The sequence below is a fragment of the Lactuca serriola genome, chromosome 4 (genome assembly GCF_051521515.1).
Source record: "Lactuca serriola cultivar US96UC23 chromosome 4, Lser_US96UC23_V15, whole genome shotgun sequence".
NCBI classification, from domain to species: domain Eukaryota; kingdom Viridiplantae; phylum Streptophyta; class Magnoliopsida; order Asterales; family Asteraceae; genus Lactuca; species Lactuca serriola.
The window spans coordinates 268,335,849-268,357,743 of record NC_136411.1 but is presented as its reverse complement, the minus strand read 5'-3'; the positions used below and the strand labels follow the sequence as shown (position 1 = coordinate 268,357,743).

Below are 21,895 nucleotides of genomic sequence, written 5' to 3'. Positions count from 1 at the left end.
GTATAACAAAATCCCATGCGTGTGTACGGATCAAGCCGGCGCCTTCCCACGGTCATCGCTAGCACCTGAAACAACAACACTAACATTGTAAGCACAAAGCTTAGTGAGTTCCCCAAAATACCACAAACATATCACATATAATTTAGCCACTCGAGACTATAACTCTATGGGTCCGTGCACCCAAGCTCTGTGAACCCTCAGGTTCTAACTCTGGGAACCTTCCGGTTCCAACTCTATAATCATGCACAACATAAATCACATAGACATCATGCAGTATAACACATGGCATACACATAACATACATACACTAACACATAACTCTGATTACCTACTCAAGGTAAAGTATAGTGAGAAGACTCACCTCGCGTATCTCGATGACTCACAAATCCTGAAATCCCTCGTGCTCGATCCTCCGAGCTATAATCCTCCTATAACATCATATGTCTCTAATTAACACTTTTAACACTAAGGTTGACTATCCCTCAAAAGTTAACACTGGTCAACTCTGGTCAACGGTCAACGGTCAACTTTGACCGGACTCGGCGAGTGCACTAATGCGACTCGGCGAGTCTAAACGCTTTCACCAACTCTCTAGGATTCCCTTTTTACACGCTGAGTACTCCCCCTGACTCGACGAGTTCCACCTGGCAGAATCGCGGGGCCACCCCGACTCAACTCGCCGAGTCCCAAGAACAACTCGGCGAGTCCCAGCTCGACTCAGTCCACTTGACCACCCTCCCTAACTCGCCCTGACTCACGGAGTCAACCCAGGACTCGACTGGACCACTCACTGGCCGATCTAAGGGCAATCTTCAAGCTACTCGCCGAGTCTGCTCATCGGACTCGGTGAGTCCATGCCATGCAATCACTCAAACTCGCTTCTAGGGTCAGATCTGTTCCATCAATTCCTAGATCTGGCCTTCCTAAACTGATTCACCACGTAAAGCCCCTATCTTGGTGTACATACAACCTCTATATGACCATATATGAAGAATTAAGAACAAATGCCACAACTCAAGGTCATAACCTCCATTATTCTTCATAAAGCTTGATGAATGAGGCTCTCTGGACCTCTATGGATCCAGATCCAAAGCCTCATCACTAGCAAGGGACTATTTGGCCATCAAATCAACCCAACAAAGGCCACAAGAAACCCTAAATCCAATTATACTTCACAAAACAGAAGATGAGCCGAAATCATACCTCTAGATCGATGATCTAAGCTTCAAATCCACAGTATAGCAACCTCCTTTGCTTCCTCTTGGCTAGAACCTCCCTTTCCTTTGCTAAACAACACACAAAGGTCAAGAAATGCTTCCTTTCTCTCTCGAAACGTTCAAGCACTCTAGGGTTTCTCTCTATGGACTGTTGAGCACAAATGACGGCCATAAGGCCCTTTAAATAGGTCTCATACCCTGGAAATTAGTGTTTCATTAAACAGCGTGGACTCGCCGAGTCCAGGCGTGAACCCGCGCCCAAATCGCGATCCTACTCGGCGAGTCTGAGCACCAACTCGCCGAGTCCCCTCACAAAACATCAAAAATTGAAAGCATAAAAGATACCTGGGAATTCGGGCTGTTACAACTCTCCCCCACTAGAACTAGACTTCGCCCTCGAAGTCTTGCTCTATAAATAGCTCCGGATGCTGCTCACGCATCTCACGCTCCGGCTCCCAGGTCATCTCTGATCCCTTCCGATGTTGCCACTAAACCAACACCAAGGGTACCTCCTTGTTCCTCAGAACCTTGATCTTCCGATCTCTGATGGCCACCGGCCTCTCGGCATAATTCAGGCTCGCATCCACCTGAATATCCTCTAATGGAACCACTGCCGACTCATTGGCTATGCACTTTCTCAGCTGCGACACATGAAAAGTGTCGTGAATCTGCCCCAACTCTGCTGGTAAATCCAAACGATAGGCTACCCGACCTACCCTCGCAATCACACGGAATGGTCCAATATATCGGGGCCCCAATTTGCCCCTCTTCCTGAATCGAATCACTCCTTTCCAAGGAGAGACCTTCAGGAGAACGAGATCGCCGACCTGAAACTCAAGCTCGGATCGACGTCTGTCCGCATAACTCGTCTGTCGGCTCTGGGCGGTCAATAACCTCTGTCTGACCTACTGAATCTGCTCTGTCGTCTGAAGCACGATCTTTGTACTGCCCATTACTCGCTGCCCAACCTCTCTCCAACAAATGGGGGTCCGACACCTCCTCCCATACAACAGCTCAAAGGGTGGCATACCAATGCTCGAATGATGGCTGTTGTTGTAGGAAAACTCTGCCAAGGGTAAATACGCATCCCAACTACCCCCAAAATCCAACACACATGCACGGAGCATGTCCTCAAGCGTCTAAATCGTTCGCTCACTCTGACCGTCTGTTTGGGGATGATATGCGGTACTAAAATGCAGTCTAGTACCCAACTCCTCATGAAATTTCTTCCAGAATCTGGAAGTGAAACGCACATCACGGTCCGAAACAATCGAGATCGGCACCCCATGCCGAGATACCACTTCCCTCACATATATCTCTGCCAACTTTTCCGCTGAAGAACTCTCACTGATGGCAAGGAAGTGAGCGCTCTTCGTCAACCTGTCCACAATCACCCAAATTGCATCAACTCCTCTGGCAGTCCTCGACAATTTGGTGATGAAATCCATGGTGATATGTTCCCACTTCCACTCGGGAACCTCCAATGGCTGCAACTTGCCATGCGGTCTCTGGTGCTCGGCCTTAACCCTGCGGCAGGTCAAGCACCTCTCAACAAACCATGCGACGTCCCTCTTCATACAGGGCCACCAATACTCTTTCCTCAAATCCAAATACATCTTCGTAGCCCCCGGATGGATCGAAAATTTCGACCGATGAGCCTCTTCCATCAAAGTAGTACGCGTACCGCCCACAAACGGTACCCAAATCCGACCCTGAAAAGTCATAAGCCCTCGACCATCCGTAACGAACTCTGAAACCAAACCAACAACCCGTTCCCTCTTCTGCATCTCCGGTCGCACAGCCTCGGCTTGTGCCCCACGAATGGCATCCAGTACCGGAGCTATCACGGTCAATCTCAAACATACATCTCGCAGTGGAGTGCTCTCCGCCCTGCGGCTCAACGCATCAGCTACCACATTAGCCTTGCCTGGGTGGTACAGGATCTCACAATCATAATCCTTGACCACATCCAACCACCTCCTCTGATGCATATTTAGGTTGGGCTGATCCATCAAGTACCTCAAACTCTTATGGTCTGTGTATATCGTACATCGAACCCTATACAAGTAGTGACGCCAAATCTTAAGGGTGAACACTACTGCCCCCAACTCTAGATCATGCGTGGGATATCTCGTCTCATGAGGCTTCAACTGCCTCGATGCATATGCTATCACATGTCCTCTCTGCATCAACACCGCACCTAGCCCCAAAATCGATGCATCACAATATACTACAAAATCCTCCATCCCCTCCGGGAGAGCTAATACTGGGGCTTCGCACAACCTTTGGCTAAGTGTCTCAAAGGAGGTCTGCTGCTCGGGACCCCATGAGAATGCAACACCCTTCCGGGTCAATCTGGTGAGTGGCACTGCGATCTTGGAGAAATCCTTGATCAATCTCCGATAATACCCTGCCAACCCAAGGAAACTCCTGATCTAAGAGGGTGACTTTGGCACCTCCCAACACATCACCGCCTCAACCTTGGCCGGGTCGACCAATATCCCTTCCTGATTAACAAGATGTCCTAGGAACTGGACCTCCCGCAACCAGAAATCACACTTGGAGAACTTTGCATAAAGCTTCTCCGATCTCAAAACCCCAAGGACCTCTCTCAAATGCTCCTCATGCTGCTCTCTAGATCTCGAATACACCAGAATGTCATCGATAAATACAATCACCGACCGATCCAACATCGGCCTACATACCCTGTTCATGAGATCCATGAACACAGCCGGGGCATTGGTGAGCCCAAAAGGCATCACCACAAACTCATAATCCCCATATCGTGTCCTGAACGCTGTCTTCTGGACGTCCTCATCCCGCACTCTCACCTGATGATATCCCGACCTCAAATCAATCTTGGAGAACCAAGATGCTCCCTGCAACTGGTCGAATAAATCGTCGATCCTCCGTAACGGGTAACGGTTCTTGACCGTCAGCTTGTTCAACTCCCGGTAGTCAATACACATCCGGTGTGAACCATACTTCTTCTTGACGAACAAAATAGGTGCTCCCCACGGCGAGCTGCTCGGCCGAATAAATCCCTTCCCCAGCAACTCCTGGAGCTGCGAGGATAACTCTTGCATCTCTGGAGGTGCAAGGCGATAAGGCACCTTAGCGATAGGCGCGACACCCGGAACCAAATCGATACTGAACTCCACATGCCTCACAGGAGGCACACCCGGCAACTCCTCGGGAAATACATCCGGGAACTCGCGCACTATCGGAACCTCCTCAACTGAACTCGGCCTCTCAGAAATCACCCGCGTATCCATCACATACGCCACAAAACCCTTACAGCCCTGCTGCAGACACTGCCTCGCCCTAGCGGCCGAACAAAATACTGATCCTGAACGTGTACCCTCGCCGTATACCGAAAGAACTCCCCCACTAGGGTCCCGTATGGTCACCAGCTGACGCTCGCAGTCGATAACCGCACCGAATCTGCTCAACCAGTCCATGCCCACAATAACACAGACATCACCTATCTCAATAGGAACCAGATCAATCGGAAACTCAACGCCAAAAATCTCTAACACGCATCCTCGGAGAACCTCCTCGGCATAAATCACTCTCTCGTCGGCTATGGAAACACTCAGAGGCCGACTCAACGCCTCACGACTAACACTAATATGCTAACTAAAGGACAAGGATAAAAAGACCGACTCGCACCCGAGTCGAATCACACTAAAGCAGGTACAGAGCTCACAAGGAGAGTACCTACACATAACATAATATAAGCATAATATCTCGACATCAAAATAAATACATGAAAGAAAACATACCAGCCACAACATCGGGCGCAGCGCGGACCTCCTCTGCGGTCAACTGGAAGGCTCTCCCTCGAGCTCTCGGCGCCTCGGCCTTCACAGGCCGACTCTCTGTAGCTCTGATGGCGGCAGGAGCAGATCCCTGAGATGCTCCACGCAACTGCGGACACTCCGCCTTCCGGTGTCCGGTCTGATTGCAGTGGAAGCACACTACAAACCCCTTGGGGCAATCCTTGGCCATATACCCCTCCTTGCCACATTTGTAGAAAGATCCCGCTCGGCAAACTCCATCATGACCCTTGCCACACTTCCCGCAAGTGCGGCCCTTTTGGCTCCCTGGTTTGGGATCAGCGGGCTTGGCCCGCTTGGCTGCCGGCTGAGACTGTGCCGATCGCCGATCCCTCCACTGAGACTCCGCCTCCTCCCTGGCCTGAGTCTCAAGCTCAATCTCCCTCTTCCGGGCATTTGCCTGAAGCTCAGCAAATGTCCGGTACGAGGAGTTCGCAGCGAACTCCCGAATATCCCGCCTCAAAATGCTCAAGTAGCGGCTCATACGTGCCTGCTCAGTGGACACGTGCTCAGGGCAGAACATCACCCTCTCATGGAACATCCTCGTGATCACTGTAACTGACTCAGTACCCTGCTTGAGGGTCAGAAACTCCTATGCCAAATGCTCCCTCTCCACCTGGGGAACGTACTCATCCCGGAACATGGTAGTGAACCTCTCCCAGGTCACCGCCGAAAGCTCAGCAGGCGTATAATGCGCCATCACAAATTTCCACCAGTCCTTCGCTCTCAAGCGAAGCTGGTTCAGCGCGAACCTGACCTTCAAATGCTCAGGAGACGAGCAAGTGAAGAAACACCCCTCAATATCAGATATCCACCTCATAGCTGCCACCGGATCCTGAGTCCCATCAAACTTTGGTGGTTTGGTGTTGTTGAACTCCCGAAACAGCAATGCATCACCACCCTGCGGCCTCGCAGCAGCAATCGATGCGGTAGCCGCTGCAACAGCAGCCTCAGAAAGAGCGGCATAACGATCATCAAACGTCTCGATCAGTGTGGTCTTTATAGACCCAAACATCTCTGGTATCTCTGCCCTGATGGCCGCAGCCACCTCCTCCTGGATGATCCGGCGGATCTCCTCCTCACTGGTACCACTGCTCTCGGGCATCAAACGTGTCCTCACCATGATCTACCTCTGAAATACAACATACGATAAATTAGAATCCACACGAGCATACTCACACTCGTCAACTCTTTCCTCCTTGATTCTTGGTATTCCAAAGATTCTTACTTGGGCTGCACACCGCTCCGGTGCTTTCAGTAGTACGGGCCCAATACTACTGTCCGGACCGTATCAGAATACACCCCAAGTCCTCCTCTTCGGATCCCAATTCCAAGTACTCTATCATGCATAGACCTCCCTCTAATAGATCTCTCATAAGCCCCTTGCTGCTACCTACTCACTCTCAAGCATCTCATAGCAGCTCACCACTTCCTAGGCTAAGGCATCACAAATCAGGCCACTCTAGTCCTAATAGGAATACCTAGCCTACTCTAGCATGCGAATACATCATATCATAATCAATATCACATAACGTAAAGGTATTTTGGGAAATCACCGTTCGGGCGCGGACTGATCGTACACACAACTCTGCTCTGCATTTTCAAAATCTTTTATTATTTTTGAAAATACTTCTCAAATCCTCAGTTTGAGTTCAAATACGCCCGAAGGTGTACTCGAATCCCTCAAACCAAGGCTCTGATACCAACTTGTAACACCGTGAATTTCAAAATAATTTTTCACAATTTATAAAAACATTTCCCATTAACTTTTCATAAAAACATCAAGTTTAAATCTCAATTCACATTATACAAAATCCCAAGATCACAAGTATAACAAAATCCCATGCGTGTGTGCGGATCAAGCCGGCGCCTTCCCACGGTCATCGCTAGCACCTGAAACAACAACACTAACACTGTAAGCACAAAGCTTAGTGAGTTCCCCAAAACACCACAAACATATCACATATAATTTAGCCACTCGAGGCTATAACTCTATGGGTCCGTGCACCCAAGCTCTGTGAACCCTCAGGTTCTAACTCTGGGAACCTTCCGGTTCCAACTCTATAATCATGCACATCATAAATCACATAGACATCATGCAGTACAACACATGGCATACACATAACATACATACACTAACACATAACTCTGATTACCTACTCAAGGTAAAGTATAGTGAGAAGACTCACCTCGCGTATCTCGATGACTCACAAATCCTGAAATCCCTCGTGCTCGATCCTCCGAGCTATAATCCTCCTATAACATCATATGTCTCTAATTAACACTTTTAACACTAAGGTTGAATATCCCTCAAAAGTCAACACTGGTCAACTCTGGTCAACGGTCAACGGTCAACTTTGACCGGACTCGGCGAGTGCACTAATGCGACTCGGCGAGTCTAAACGCTTTCACCAACTCTCTAGGATTCCCTTTTTACACATCGAGTACTCCCCCTGACTTGACGAGTTCCACCTGGCAGAATCGCGAGGCCACCCCGACTCAACTCGCCGAGTCCCAAGAACAACTCGGCGAGTCCCAGCTCGACTCAGTCCACTTGACCACCCTCCCTAACTCGCCCTGACTCACAGAGTCAACCCATGACTCGACTGGACCACTCACTGGCCGATCTAAGGGCAATCCTCAAGCTACTCGCCGAGTCTGCTCATCGGACTCGGCGAGTCCATGCCATGCAATCACTCAAACTCGCTTCTAGGGTCAGATCTGTTCCATCAATTCATAGATCTGGCCTTCCTAAACTGATTCACCACGTAAAGCCCCTATCTTGGTGTACATACAACCTCTATATGACCATATATGAAGAATTATCAACAAATGCCACAACTCAAGGTCATAACCTCCATTGTTCTTCATAAAGCTTAATGAATGAGGCTCTCTGGACCTCTATGGATCCAGATCCAAAGCCTCATCACTAGCAAGGGACTATTTGGCCATCAAATCAACCCAACAAAGGCCACAAGAAACCCTAAATCCAATTATACTTCACAAAACAGAAGATGAGCCGAAATCATACCTCTAGATCGATGATCTAAGCTTCAAATCCACAGTATAGCAACCTCCTTTGCTTCCTCTTGGCTAGAACCTCCCTCTCCTTTGCTAAACAACACACAAAGGTCAAGAAATGCTTCCTTTCTCTCTCAAAACGTTCGAGCACTCTAGGGTATCTCTCTATGGACTGCTGAGCACAAATGACGGCCATAAGGCCCTTTAAATAGGTCTCATACCCCGGAAATTAGGGTTTCATTAAACAGCGTGGATTCGCCGAGTCCATGCCTTGGACTTGCCGAGTCCAAGCGCGAACCCGCGCCTAAATCGCGATCCTACTCGGCGAGTCTGAGCACCAACTCGCCGAGTCCCCTCACAAAACATCAAAAATTGAAAGCATAAAAGATACCTGGGAATTCGGGCTGTTACCCAATCAAATCCTTATCCGATATGATAGCACTGGAGAGCTCTACCCTTTCCATCACCTCAAGAATTTTCCTAGAGTTTTTTTGTCACCAACTTCGTCTATGTTGCACCAAAGGATTGGGCACCCCGGCAATGTAGTGTTTCATTTTATGATTTCTAGTCGATTAATTTCTTGTAATAAGACTATTTCTCATTCTCTTTGCAATGCTTGTCAATTAGGCAAACACATTTGTCTTCCATTTTTTAGCTCTAATAAAATTGTTGGTGCTCCTTTCGATATTCTTCACTTTGATATTCGGACATCTCCCATTGCTAGTCTTAGTGGTCTAAAATATTACATCATTTTTCTTGACCGTTTTTCTCATAATGTTTGGGTTTATACTTGAAGACAAAAAAGTGATGCTATTTCCAAATTCTTACAGTTTCATGCTCATGTCCAAACTCAATTCAACACTTCCGGAGGGGGGGGGGGGGGGGGGTTGACAACAATACCCTTTGCAATCACTTCAACCAAAATGGTAAACATCCCAACAATCTCATCCGCTCCTTAATGTTTCAAGCTCACCTTCTACCCATATTTTGGGTTGAGGCACTTCATATGGAATCTCATCTAATCAATCAAATCCCCTCAAAATGCATCAACAACTCAACACCCTACTTCAAACTATATAACAAAAAACCCTCGTTTGATCACCTTCGTGTTTTCGGTTGCCTATGCTACCCCACCTTTATGCTTCTCACAAGATTGTTCCTCAATTCTTGCCTTGCATTTTCCTTGGCTATCTTGAAAATCACCGGGGATTTCGATGTTTTGACCTTCACACCAAAAAGGTTATTTTCTCCTGTCGTGTTACCTTTGATGAGCAAGCATTCCCTTGCGCTTTCGTCACATCAAATAACCCTCCTTCATACCTTTTCCTTGATTCCAACATCAAACCAAATACCATTGTCACTCGTCTCCTGAACTATATCAAACCTCAACAACCTACTGCCTCTTCGGCACCGCCAACTCCCTCTCCCATCCCCTCTGCCGCTATTGACACCTCCCCCTCATCGTTATTAGCAACTCAACCTACGCCAACAATCGCCACTACACTACCCTCGACAGCTCCTGCACCCCTCCATCCAATGCGAACTCCTTCTCAATCGGGTATCGTTAAACCTATTCATCGTTTGAACCATCACACAGACACACTCTCATCTATTCCAGAAAATCACATCCATGCTCTACAAGACCCACATTGGGAAAATGCCATGTATGATGAATGTAGTGCGCTTATTAAAAATAATACGTGGTCTCTTGTTCCTCGTCCATCGAGGATTAACATTGTTCATTCTATGTGGCTATTTAAACACAAATTCAATGCAGATGGCACTTTTAGCAGGTACAAAGCTCTTCTCGTGCAAACGGTAAAAGCCAAGAACCGGGTATTGATTGTGATGAAACTTTTAGTCCGGTTGTTAAACCTGTCACCATCCGTACTATTCTCAGCGTTGCAGTTTCCAGAAAGTGGCTTGTTCACCAGTTAGATGTGAAAAACGCCTTTCTACACGGTCACCTCACAGAAACAGTTTACATGTTTCAACCACCTGGATTCACCAACCCTAATGCTCCTCATCATGTATGTCGCCTTCATCGATCCTTACATGGTCTCAAGCAGGCTCCCAGAGCATGGTTTCAACGTTTTGCTCAACATGCCACCACTCTCGGTTTTCAACAGAGTAAAACCGACTGTTCTTTATTCATACTTAGACAAGGACATGATGTTGCTTATCTTCTCTTATATGTTGATGATATTGTGCGCACTGCCTCCACTACGACACTACTTCAAAGCATCATCACCAAACTTGGACTAGAGTTTTCCATGACTGATCTTGGCCCACTAAATTACTTTCTCAGGATCTCTGTCACTCGCTCTTCAAAGCGTATGTTTCTTTCGCATAAGCAGTGTGCAACCGACCTTTTGAAGCGTGCCAATATGTCTGATTGTAATCCATCACGCACACCAGTTGACTCCTCTGACAAAATTCGTGCCACTGGATCACCAGTTGCTGACCCCACCATGTATCGTAGCCTTGTGGAGGCATTACAATACTTTACCTTTACGAGACCGGATATCTCCTTTGCCATTCAGCAGATATGTTTGTATATGCATGACCCTCGAGATCAGCATCTTCAGGCTCTCAAGCGCATTCTTTGTTACTTATGTGGCACTCTCGACTATGGTCTTCAGCTCTATTCCTCCCCGGTCTTTTCCATGACTGCTTACTCTGATGTTGACTGGGGGGATGTCCTATCACACGACGGTCCACATCTGGCTATTGTGTCTTTCTCGAGGCTAACCTCATTTCTTGGTCATCCAAACGACAACATAGTCTCTCAGTCAAGTGTTGAAGTTGAGTATCGTCGTGTAGCCAATGTTGTAGTTGAGACATATTAGCTTCGCAACCTTCTTTTAGAGCTTCACCATCCCTTACGGTCTGCCACCCTCGTATATTGTGACAATATCAACACCATATACATGTCTTCCTGTAACAACCCGGATTCCCGGGTATTATTCATTCTTATATTTTTGGTATTTTGTGAGGATACTCGGCGAGTTGGAGCTCAGACTTGCCGAGTAGGATCGCGGTTTGGATGCGGGTTCGCGCCTGGACTCGGCGAGTCCAAGGAGTGGACTCGGCGAGTCCACGCTGTTTAATGAAACCCTAAATCCCCGGGTTTGGAGCCTATTTAAGGGCACTTATAGCCTCCCATTGCGGCTACCAGTCCCTTGAGAGAACCCTAAGAGAGCTAATTCGTTTTGGGAGAGAAGAAGTCACTTTTGGGCCTTTGTATTCTTGTTTAGCAAGAAGAAGGTGGCAAGAGCAAGGAGGAGGTGAGATTCTAGCAGATCCAGAGTACAGAGGCTTCATTTTGAGGTAATGATTCGAATCTCCTTCAGTTTTAGGGTTGATCTTTAGAGTTAGGGTTTTATGATCCCTTTGAAGAGTGATTATGTGAAGCAAATGGTCCCTCTTTGAGTTTGTGCCTTGGATCTGGACTCAAAGAGGTCCAGAGACCTTAACCCTTGGGGCTTTTTGGGTTATTATGGAGTTATTAGACCTAGGTGGTCATTTTTGGGACCAAATCATCTTTTGATGCCTTGTGGGGGTTATACAAGCATCAAGTTCCAAACTTTACGTGACATTCATGCTTGGGGAGGCTAGATCTATGGTTTGGGAAAGCAGATCGGCCTCAGAAGGTCAATAGAGTTTGTGCATGGCATGAACTCGCCGAGTTGTTCTTGAGACTCGGCGAGTAGGGTTGGGGTTTCACGTAAAGTGTTCATCGAGTGGACTCGCCGGGTTGGGGATTGACCCAGTGAGTCAGGGAGAGTCATTAGGGGGTTGAGTCAAGCCTGAACACGGCGAGTTGTTCTTGAGACTCGGCAAGTTGAGTCGTGGTGGCCCCGTGATTCATGGCAGGTGGAACTCGTCGAGTCAGGGAAGCACTCGACGTGTCAAGGGAGGATTCTAGGGAGTCAGTGAACATGTATAGACTCGCCGAGTCGCTCTAGTGCACTCGTCGAGTCCGGTCAAAGTTGACCGTTGACCGTTGACCAGAGTTGACCAGTGTTGACTTGATAGGGATAGTCAACCTTAGTTGTGAAAGTGTTAATTAGAGAAATATTGTGTTATAGGAGGATTATAGCTCGGAGGATCGAGCGCGAGTGATTTCCGGGATTTGCGAATTATCGAGATACGCGAGGTGAGTCTTCTCACTATACTTTACCTTGAGTAGGTAATCAGAGTTATGTGACAGAGTATTTGTATGCTATATGTATGTTATGTGTTGTACTGCATTATTTCTATGTGATTTATGCTGTGCATGTTTATAGAGTTGGAACCGGAAGGTTCCCAGAGTTAGAACCAGAGGGTTCACAGAGTAGGGTCTACGGACCCACAGAGTTATAGCCTCGAGTGGCTAATATGTGTTATGCGTGGTATTTTGGGGAACTCACTAAGCTTTATGCTTACAGTGTTGGTGTTATTTGTTTCAGGTACTAGTGATGACCGTGGGAAGGCGTCGGCTTGATCAGTACACACACATGGGATTTTTATGATATGTGATCTTGGGATTCTTTGTATGACATGGATTGGAGTTTTAAACATTGATGTTTTATGAAAATTAAATGAATATGTTTTTATATTATACGAAAAATTATTTTGAAATTTACGGCGTTACACTTCCAATCCAGTTCAACATCAACGAACAAAACACATCGAGCTTGATCTTTTGTCTGGGACAAAGTTGCTATTGGCCATATTCGTGTACTTCATGTTCCGTCTCGCTACCAGTACACTGATATTTTCACTAAGGGTCTGCCCTATCCTCAATTCTCTGACTTTAGATCCACTTTGAGTATTCCCGAACATCCCCCTCAAACTGTGGGGGCATATTAGTGTATATTGTAGATATACCTTTACCTTTGTATTTGGCCTTGTATGGTTCGGCCCATTCTATTGTATTGTATCCTATATATATTGTTCAATATATTCCATGTGTTTTAAAGGGAAATACTCGACTAATAGATGTGGTTATTTCTTCAAGAGTTGTACCAATAAAGGGTTGTGATGCTTCTCTTAAATGGTTGTGATGATTAAGAAGCAACAATTACAGACAATTTATGTGTGTAGTGATCTTATGTAAAGGTTGTTGATATTGTGATTAATAAAAGTTTGTTATCATTTTGTGATTCTTCTCTCTTCATTGTCTTTTATATGATACCGTGGATTCTGAATTTATGCAATTTTATACTGTTTTTATATATTTAAATATAGTTTCTATAGATTAGCAGAAATATTTAAAATTAAATAAATAAATAAAAACCTTTTACCGACCACCTAGTAACGACGACAGGCAGTAGTATCGGTGACATCAGTAGTAGTACCGATGATCGATATTACCGGCGACACGGAGTAGTACGGGCAACAGTAACACCGGCAATAAAAGGGCTTTAGGGAGGGATTAGTAGCCCCAACTTAACAGCCGCAATATGTCCCCGGTAAAACCAGTAGCTGCCACAAATTGGGCGGCGAGAAGCGGTACGTCTCTATTTTTTGTAGTGTATTTTGACCATCAAAATGCATGTTTTTTTTGGTATAGCTGTAATAGTGGAAACGATTCTGTTTAAATAACTAGATAAAAGTCATCACACTTACAATTTCAAACTGGAAATAGGAGTACATGTTCGAACAAGACCAACATTGGATTAATGCATTCAACTTCTTTAAGAAATCAATTTTCATGATCATCACAGTGATGCCAGTTGTTGAATATTAATGGGATAAGTGCAGGATTTTGATGAGTACGATAATTTTGCAGTCACGATATTTGCAGCTTCAGTCGGATGAAAGGCATCCCAGAATATGTACTTTGAGCGGTCCCTACAAGTTTGTTGAAGAGGAAGACATGTCACTTGCCCATTGTTTCTTCCAACTCCACAACATCCCTTATCAACTACATCGAATCCTAAATTATATACAATATTTAAAAAAAAAAAAAAAAAAAAAAAGTTTAGTCATCTTTTTAAAGGCAATATTGCTCATGGAATCAGATTCTAATCATCAATTGTGGAAAAGAGTAGAATGTCTGGAGGGGTACCATTACCATATGATTGAGCATTGAGTATAAGATCTTTAGTGGCTTGATATGAATCCAAGAACACAAACTTTGCACCTTGAAGCTCACCCTTATTGAAGCGATCTACAAGTTTTCTTAGGCCTGAATTAAATAAGAGGATAGCATTGTTTATGTCTTCATTGCACCTGCTGTTGGTACCATTATACCTGGCTAGCTGATATGGTATACATCCAACTTGCCCAACAGCAGTTACTATCACTTTGCGTGCACCCAAATTGTACAAAGCCTGAGAACAGTTTAACCACAACAAATTAAATTTTAACCTAAACCCTGAAATAATAATGTATGTGAAAGAATCAATAGGAATCTCGGTAAATTGAGTTTGTAATGATGGGATCGGAGTGGTATTTTTGTAAACAGCAGGCAGAAAATACTTACTGAAAGCTGAACAGAATAATCATGAATGAGTGCATCTGCATAAGCTTGTGCGGTGAACTGCGATCCAGTATTGTAGAAATCATGCATGAAGTAGTTATTGAGATAGTCATTACTTCCCATTCCAGAGTAGAAAATACATTTGCCGAGGTAACTTCCAACAGCATTAACATCCCCCCTGAAGTAACGCCCCATCTGTTGCACTGTACTCCCAAAGTTGCGTACTTGCTGGTTCATTGAGATATGATCTCCCTATAATTATATTTTCACGTATATATACTTCAAACTTTGGTCATAAGTTTATTAAAGCGTATAGCGTTTGTTTTCTAAATTAAAAGGAAAATGTGAATGCAAAATTAAGAATGTGGCTTAATTAATTAATTACAAGATTATTTCCGGTTTCTTCACGGATACCAGCAGCTCCAGATGCGAAATTCAGTCCATCAAGTATTGCACGACCACGAGTTCTTGCATAGGGCGGGATGTTTGTTCGAAATCCAAGAAGTTGAGCTGCAACAAAGCCATCTCTTTTAATATCATGATTTTGAATACATCTTAATTAAGAATGTAGTCAATGTGCCATGCATGCATATTACTTCTTTTTAAAACAACAAACTAATTTATACACAACCACAAATCCTATAGGCTGTAGTAGAATATCACAGCTGGGAATGACACACATACTTACCCAACGCATCAACGAAGGTTCTGCCATTTGTGAACCGACCACTGGCACCCAGAGGGAAATCGATGCCATAAGGTCGATAGTTGGCTCTAGCAAGCGTGACAAGCCGATTATTGTTTCCGTTGTCAACCAAAGAGTCGCCAAAGATGAAGAAACAAGGAACTTGTCGGTCAACTTGTGAGTAACCTTTCGCTGTTAACCATAACAAGGACGCGGCTACAACCCACAACCCTAATTCTCTCATCAAGTTCCCCATGTTGGTTTGATGAGACTGGCTTTGATAATTTCATGACCATGTCGTTGACGGTGGTTGCAAATATATATGTCCAAGGGGATTGGTAAATGAATAAATTTGCATTTATGCGTAGCGGTGGGTCGTTGTGTCAATGGAAGAATAGCCCGTGAGATGGAGTTGTATCCGTTTATGGATAGGATGCAGCCACTTTTGGGTTGGGATTCATGATTCAATTTATATAGCGAGTAGCTTTATGAGAGAGCAAGCATTTCTCGTGAGACCTATGTAATCCTCTCTAATAAATGAAGGTTTTTTTATCATTAGTCAAATTCTTAAGAGTTTTGCCACTTGTAATTTTATGGGAGTTTTAGAATTATTATTTTCCACTTGTCATTTTTAGGAATTTCCATTTTTTTAAATTAAAATTTCATATAAGGGAAGAAAATCATTCTATTAATTTGATAATAAAATCTAATAAATGCTCTAAAAAATATTTGATTTCTTTTATAAATGTTCCAAAATATTACATTATATTATGTAAAAGTATTAATTTATAAAATATTTAATGTTTAAATATTGATATTAAATTTTTATTTTTAATAAACCCGTGTTATATACGGGTCTCACACCTAGTATGTATGGATTCAAGCCTCTTGTAAGTAACAAAGGAAATGGTGTTAAGTTGTTAGTGAGTGGGGAAAAGAAAGAGAGTGAAAAGAAGAGAGAGATAAAGAAAAGGTTTTTTCTCTCTCTCTTGTTAAGAAAAGTAACAACACTCCAACCCTACAAGAAATAACACCTTTAGGTTAAGGGAGGGAGTGGTAACACTCATTACACCTTGCCACGTCAGTTTTTTGATTGTCACCTCATTTTGGTGCATTTAATATCTAATTTTAACATTTGATAGGGTTGGTAACACTGATAACACTCCATTTTTTTTTATTTTCTTTTTCGGTTTTTAATTTAATTTAATTACTTTATTTTAAGAAAAAATTTAATCCATATCCTTCTAAATTTTAAATATTACATCAATATCATTATAAATTTTAGAATTACGTATATGTCATTCTAAAAATATATTAGTTACATATATATTCAAATTCATTTTTTAACTAAAATCAACCTAATATAATATTAAAAAACTTATTTAAATTCAAAATTATATAATATGTTACTAAAATACTCTTCCTAAATGAAACTTTAAATTTATATTTGAATTAGTTATGTTGACCTATAACCAAAAAATCATATATGATGTTTCTAAGGCATCTAGGTGCATATGATTAACATCATATAGCAACGTGTAAATATGCATCTAGTTCCAAACAGATCCAAAGCTTTTTCCTCTTTTTTTATCCTTTGTGTATCATCCATTTCTTTCTTGAGGGTAAAACTGTCCAAATAACCCAAAACTCCCAAAATCCACTTGAAGCATCCAACAACAGGGCCTTAGATTTGTCCTAACGTCACCAATGAAATTCATACTCCAAAAAGTGCATTTAGAGTCTCAATACAGCAGTATAACATTTGTGAAGATTGAAGAGGTAAAACAGTGGCACGGAGCAACAAGGGGAAAATAGTCAATATTTTATAATATTTTAGGATCACTTCAATTAATTTTACCATGTGGTTATGACTGAATAGGGGCGCAACCACCACGAGCACTTTACTAGTTATTCCTAGAAGATGATCTACCCTAAGTCGTAAAAGTATGAGCTTGACTATATTGTTTTCTGATCTTAAAATCATCACCAACAAGTAGCTAAAGAAATAAAACCGTACAATCAGAAACCATAATCCAAAAGCCAAGAAGATAAAACCCAAAAGCGTAAAATATTCCAACACACAAAAAATTTTCCCACTAGTAACCTTGAGAGCAGAAAGCATCAGAACAACAAAAAAACAGGTGTAATGAGGTTAAAATCTTCGAGCAACTTGCGTGTAATCCAATTTATGAGAACAAAGGAATGCAAAATTACATATTTGTTTTAAGCCAAAATACCCTTATATTAAAGCAAAGCAGACCAAGCAACTAAATATGGTTTAGGACTTTCGTCGAGCAACTTGCGTGCGCTCCAAAAAAACCCAACTCTTTGAATACAAATTGACTAAATGATTCTTATGTTTTGGATCATTCTGCAATCCGATTTTGATCAGGTAGGTCTTATAACATGATTTAATCGGAAGAATTTAAGCAAAAAAAATCCTTCAAGCGAACAATCGATTGTAATAACAATTGCAGATGTTAGATACGAACGAGTGACAATAGGCATCTGTTTGTACCAATCCTCTTTAGCCCTGATTTCTTCAAGAAAAATAAACCAATTAACTAAATTTCAACAACTTCAAATCTCAAAAATCAGCAATCTGGTGTAGATAAGAACTTCAAGCAATCTGGATTTATAAATTGCAACGGGCGTAATGTCGATTTTTGTGATTGCGTCTATAATTCTACAAGATAGGGGAATGTTATCAGGAAGAAAAGCATATGCGGATGAGAGTGAAAGTGATGAACAGATTTGACGGACCAATCACATTTGTTTTGCACCTTCTCTCTCTTCTCGTCAGCACAACGACGAGTCTCCGGTGACGAGCCCCCTAGCGAGCACTAGGGGGCGGTGGTGGTGTTGAGAAGTCCAGTGTTGCCGGTGGTGGTGAGAAGTCTAATCGTTAGGCTAGTAGGGATCATTTAATCAGGCAAGTCTATCATGCGATTCTTGAAGATCCCTAGCATATGTAGTATGTTATGTTTCATGATCCTTAAGGATTGGTATGTTAGTGGCCTGTTGGGCTTGTACTCTAGCTATGAGAGATTGCTATGATTGATGATCTGAAAGATAGATATATTTGATGTCTGTATATGCCATTATATGTTAGTTACACACACATAGTTATTTGCTTGTTGGTTGGGTTGAGGCGGTCCTGCTTTGTGCTGAAGGCCAACATACCCTATGAGCGGTCCGGGGAGACTTTAGGCCCATGTGGCGGTCCAGTCATGCCGAAGGCTCGGTATAGATTCAGTTAGAATGTAGGCCCTGTAGGGCGGTCCAGTCAGGCCAACATGTTGATTGATTGATTATTACTAATATGGCATTATCAGTGTGGTATTGGTACTTTGGGGGGTAGCTCACTAAGCCCTCGGGCTTATAGTTTTCAGTTATTGTTTCAGGTACTTCAGGAGATCATGGCAAGGCGAAGGCATGACCGTACCGCTCCTCATCCTTTTGATCTAGTTATTGGGACACTCTGATGAACAATGATTTGAAAACATTTTGTAAACAAATACTATTTTGGTTTTATTTATGATTGAAAACTTTAATTTTGGCATAAAATTTATTGATGTTATAAGTTGGTATCAGAGCCTTGGTTTGAGTGATTTGGAGGAACACTCGTGTGAATCCAGTCTCAGATCAAGGAAATTTCTGGAAAAATAAAATTTTTAAAATGTTTTCCAAAGTAAAGGATGGAGGATGCAGAGGGTACAATCAGCCGAAGCCGTAAGTAAACCCCAAAATACCAGACAGTTATTTGATATTATGATATGTTAGAACAGCATGCTAGTGCTAGGCTAGGGATCTTCAGGAATCGCATGATAGACTTGCCTGATTATATGATGCCTACTACCCTAAGGTTTCTTGTATACGGAATTGACATCATTACTGTAGTTGTTAGTGTAGGCATCACAGTTGTGCATAATCAAGATCTTATAGCCTGAGAATGTTTAATTCAGTCTCCGGATAGAATGGGATATTCGAAAGTCTATTGGGTCCAGTGTTATGTGCGACTAGCATGCGCTAGCACTGCAGGGGTTGATGGAATTTTCATGGACGTGTGAGTTGTGGAAGGAGTGAGGTTTGTTGCAAGATAGGCAATGCTCCCCTAGGAGTGAGGGTTGAGCGCATATTATGTTGATGATAGTGTTAGGGTGTTGTGGTGATACTTGCGACAAATATGAGTAGGTGTGGAAGGTAGTATGGGCCCACACTACTGAAAGCACAGGACCCATATGCGTAGCAAGGAAGTCATAACCCCTATGGTTTGTGGGCTTTGGTCTCCCGATATTATGTTGTTTATCTGATGTCTTGAGTGTATCTTTCAGTATGGTGGTGACAAGACGTTTTGCTGTTGGGTCCGTATCAGGATCGGGATCTGAATCAGGGTCAGGGTCGGGAGACAGAGGGTCAGAGGTACCGGTAGCACCTGAGCCCATAGTTCAGATAGGGACAGAGGAGTTGGATGCCAGGATCAGGGAGATTCTGCACGATGAGGTTGTTGCGGCTTTTCGAGCGCAGCTGCTGGAGATGTTTAGGTCGATTAAGACCACAATGGTCGAGTATTTTGATGAGCGATATGCAGCTCTAGCAGAGACAGCAGCCGCTGCAGCCACATCGGTTGTAACCGCGGCAGGGGTTGGAGGAGGAGCCGGTAGGGCTTTCCATTATCGGGACTTTGATAACACGAAGCCCCCAACATTTGATGGTACACAGGATGCGATCAAGGCTATCAGGTGGTTATCTGATGTGGAGGGTTGTTTCTTCACATGTTCATGTCCTGCTAAACAGAAGGTCAGGTGTTCCCTAAACCTGTTGAGGCTTGGGGTGAAGGACTGGTGGAGATTGACGACAGGGTCGTACACTAATGATCAGCGAGCCGCTGTTACATGGGAGCAGCTCTAGGATATGTTCCGCACCCGCTACATTCCACGTGTTGAGCTGGAACGATTGGCTCAGGAGTTTTATACATTGATGCAGGATCGGGAGTCTGTGATGGAGATTACTCGTATGTTCACGGAGAGGGCTATGTTCTACCAGAAGTTTGCTTCAGAGCAGTCTCAGATGAGTCGTTATCTGAGTATGCTCAAGACGGATATTCGACAGTTTGTGGCTACACAGTGTTGTGAGACTCTCTTGGATCTTCAGGAAGCCGCAAGGCGACGTGAGTTGGAGTTAGAGCTACAGTTGAAGGAGTAGCGACAGGTTCCGGCACAGTCTTAGCCGGCACCTAAGCGGTCCAAGACCGCTGATACTCGAACCAGGGGTCAGCAGAGCCACACTTGTGGAAAGTGTGGCAGGGGTCATTCTGGGGCTTATCGGGCAGGACGTGGTTGCCATAAATGTGGCAAGGAGGGGCACCACGCCAGGGACTGTCGCCAGTCCTCCATTCTAGCAGATATGAGGATTTGTTACCAGTGTCATCAGGTTGGTTACGTCCAGACCAACTGCCCACATGTCACACCTCAAAACCGGAACGACAGAATCGTTCAGGGGTAGAGGACGTTATGTTTAGTATCACGAGATATGTATATGGTAAGCAAGTAATGAACAACCATTTCATTTCGAAAGAAAGTGTTTACAATGTGTGTGTTCACAAAACATAGAATTCATACACAAATAACAAAACAAGACTTGAAGCTATGATGCTCCATCTTCTGAATCCCCAGCATGAGCACTTGTCTAATAGTCTCCTGAGAATACAAGTTATTCGAAAGAGTTGATCAGCTATATTTAAGTTGGTGAGTTCATAAGATTTTATTGATGTAAGTAAGTTGTAACGTATTTTTGAAAATGTAGATGTAAAATGGTGTAAGTTGTGAGTTCTATTTTTAAAAGATCGCTTGTTCCTCTAGAAAATCCTATATTTCCTACTTTGATGGAAGTTTAAGTAAAATAACACTACAACCCTTTCTATGGGTACTAAGCGGATACGAGTTATATAAATCTTAGAGCAAACAAACAACGGTTATGCGCATCTACCCTAAGTTCACAACCAAACGAAGAACAAAAATTAAGGCGGATAGCACACATCCCATTGGTTGTTAGATCATCGTCGTATATAACCCTAGTGTAAACACTTGTTACTCATGGAGTTAATTGTAATGGTTCCTTTGTATCTAATGAAAAGTTCTTTAAGAAAACCCTTATTTCTTATAATAAAATAGTGACCACGGTGACTACTTTTATAATAGCATAGTTTATACTGCTATATATAATCTAATATCGGATAGAAAGTTAATTGAGTGAATTTGCCCTAAGCCCACAACCAAACAAGGAACAGGGATTAAGGCGTAAAGAACACATCCAACTACCTATTGGGTATTAGTTTTATATATAAACATGGTGTATAAACTAAGGTATTATAGAGTTACTCACCTAAGGTCTTTAAATTGTACTGGTTTAATAAAATGGATTAAACCCTTTATTGGGAAGTTTCTTGTTTTGTATACGAAAAGTACTGATTTTGGAAAGTCTGCTTTGTACTAGAAAATTGTGCTTTGACTCTGTGTCTTATAACCTGACCATACCTGGTACCCTCATGATGACTTAATGTATACTAAGCATACATATATATAGATCGGGTAGAAAATAGATTGGGTGAATTCGTTCCAAGCCCACAACGAAACAAGGAACAGGAAATGATAAGACTAGCATT

General features: G+C 43.4%; 1 protein-coding gene across 1 annotated transcript; it reads right to left on the bottom strand.

Annotated features, from left to right (window-relative positions):
* Positions 1-13,640: 13,640 nt before the first annotated feature.
* On the bottom strand, positions 13,641-15,529 carry LOC145097022 (GDSL-like Lipase/Acylhydrolase superfamily protein). Its single transcript, XM_079034487.1, has 5 exons — positions 15,235-15,529; positions 14,932-15,056; positions 14,550-14,798; positions 14,139-14,397; positions 13,641-14,000 (listed from the first exon to the last, which is right to left on the bottom strand). The coding sequence occupies exons 1-5, from the start codon at positions 15,485-15,487 to the stop codon at positions 13,783-13,785; spliced, it is 1,104 nt and encodes a 367-aa protein (XP_078890613.1). The 5' UTR covers positions 15,488-15,529; the 3' UTR covers positions 13,641-13,782.
* Between the last annotated feature and the right edge of the window lie 6,366 nt (positions 15,530-21,895).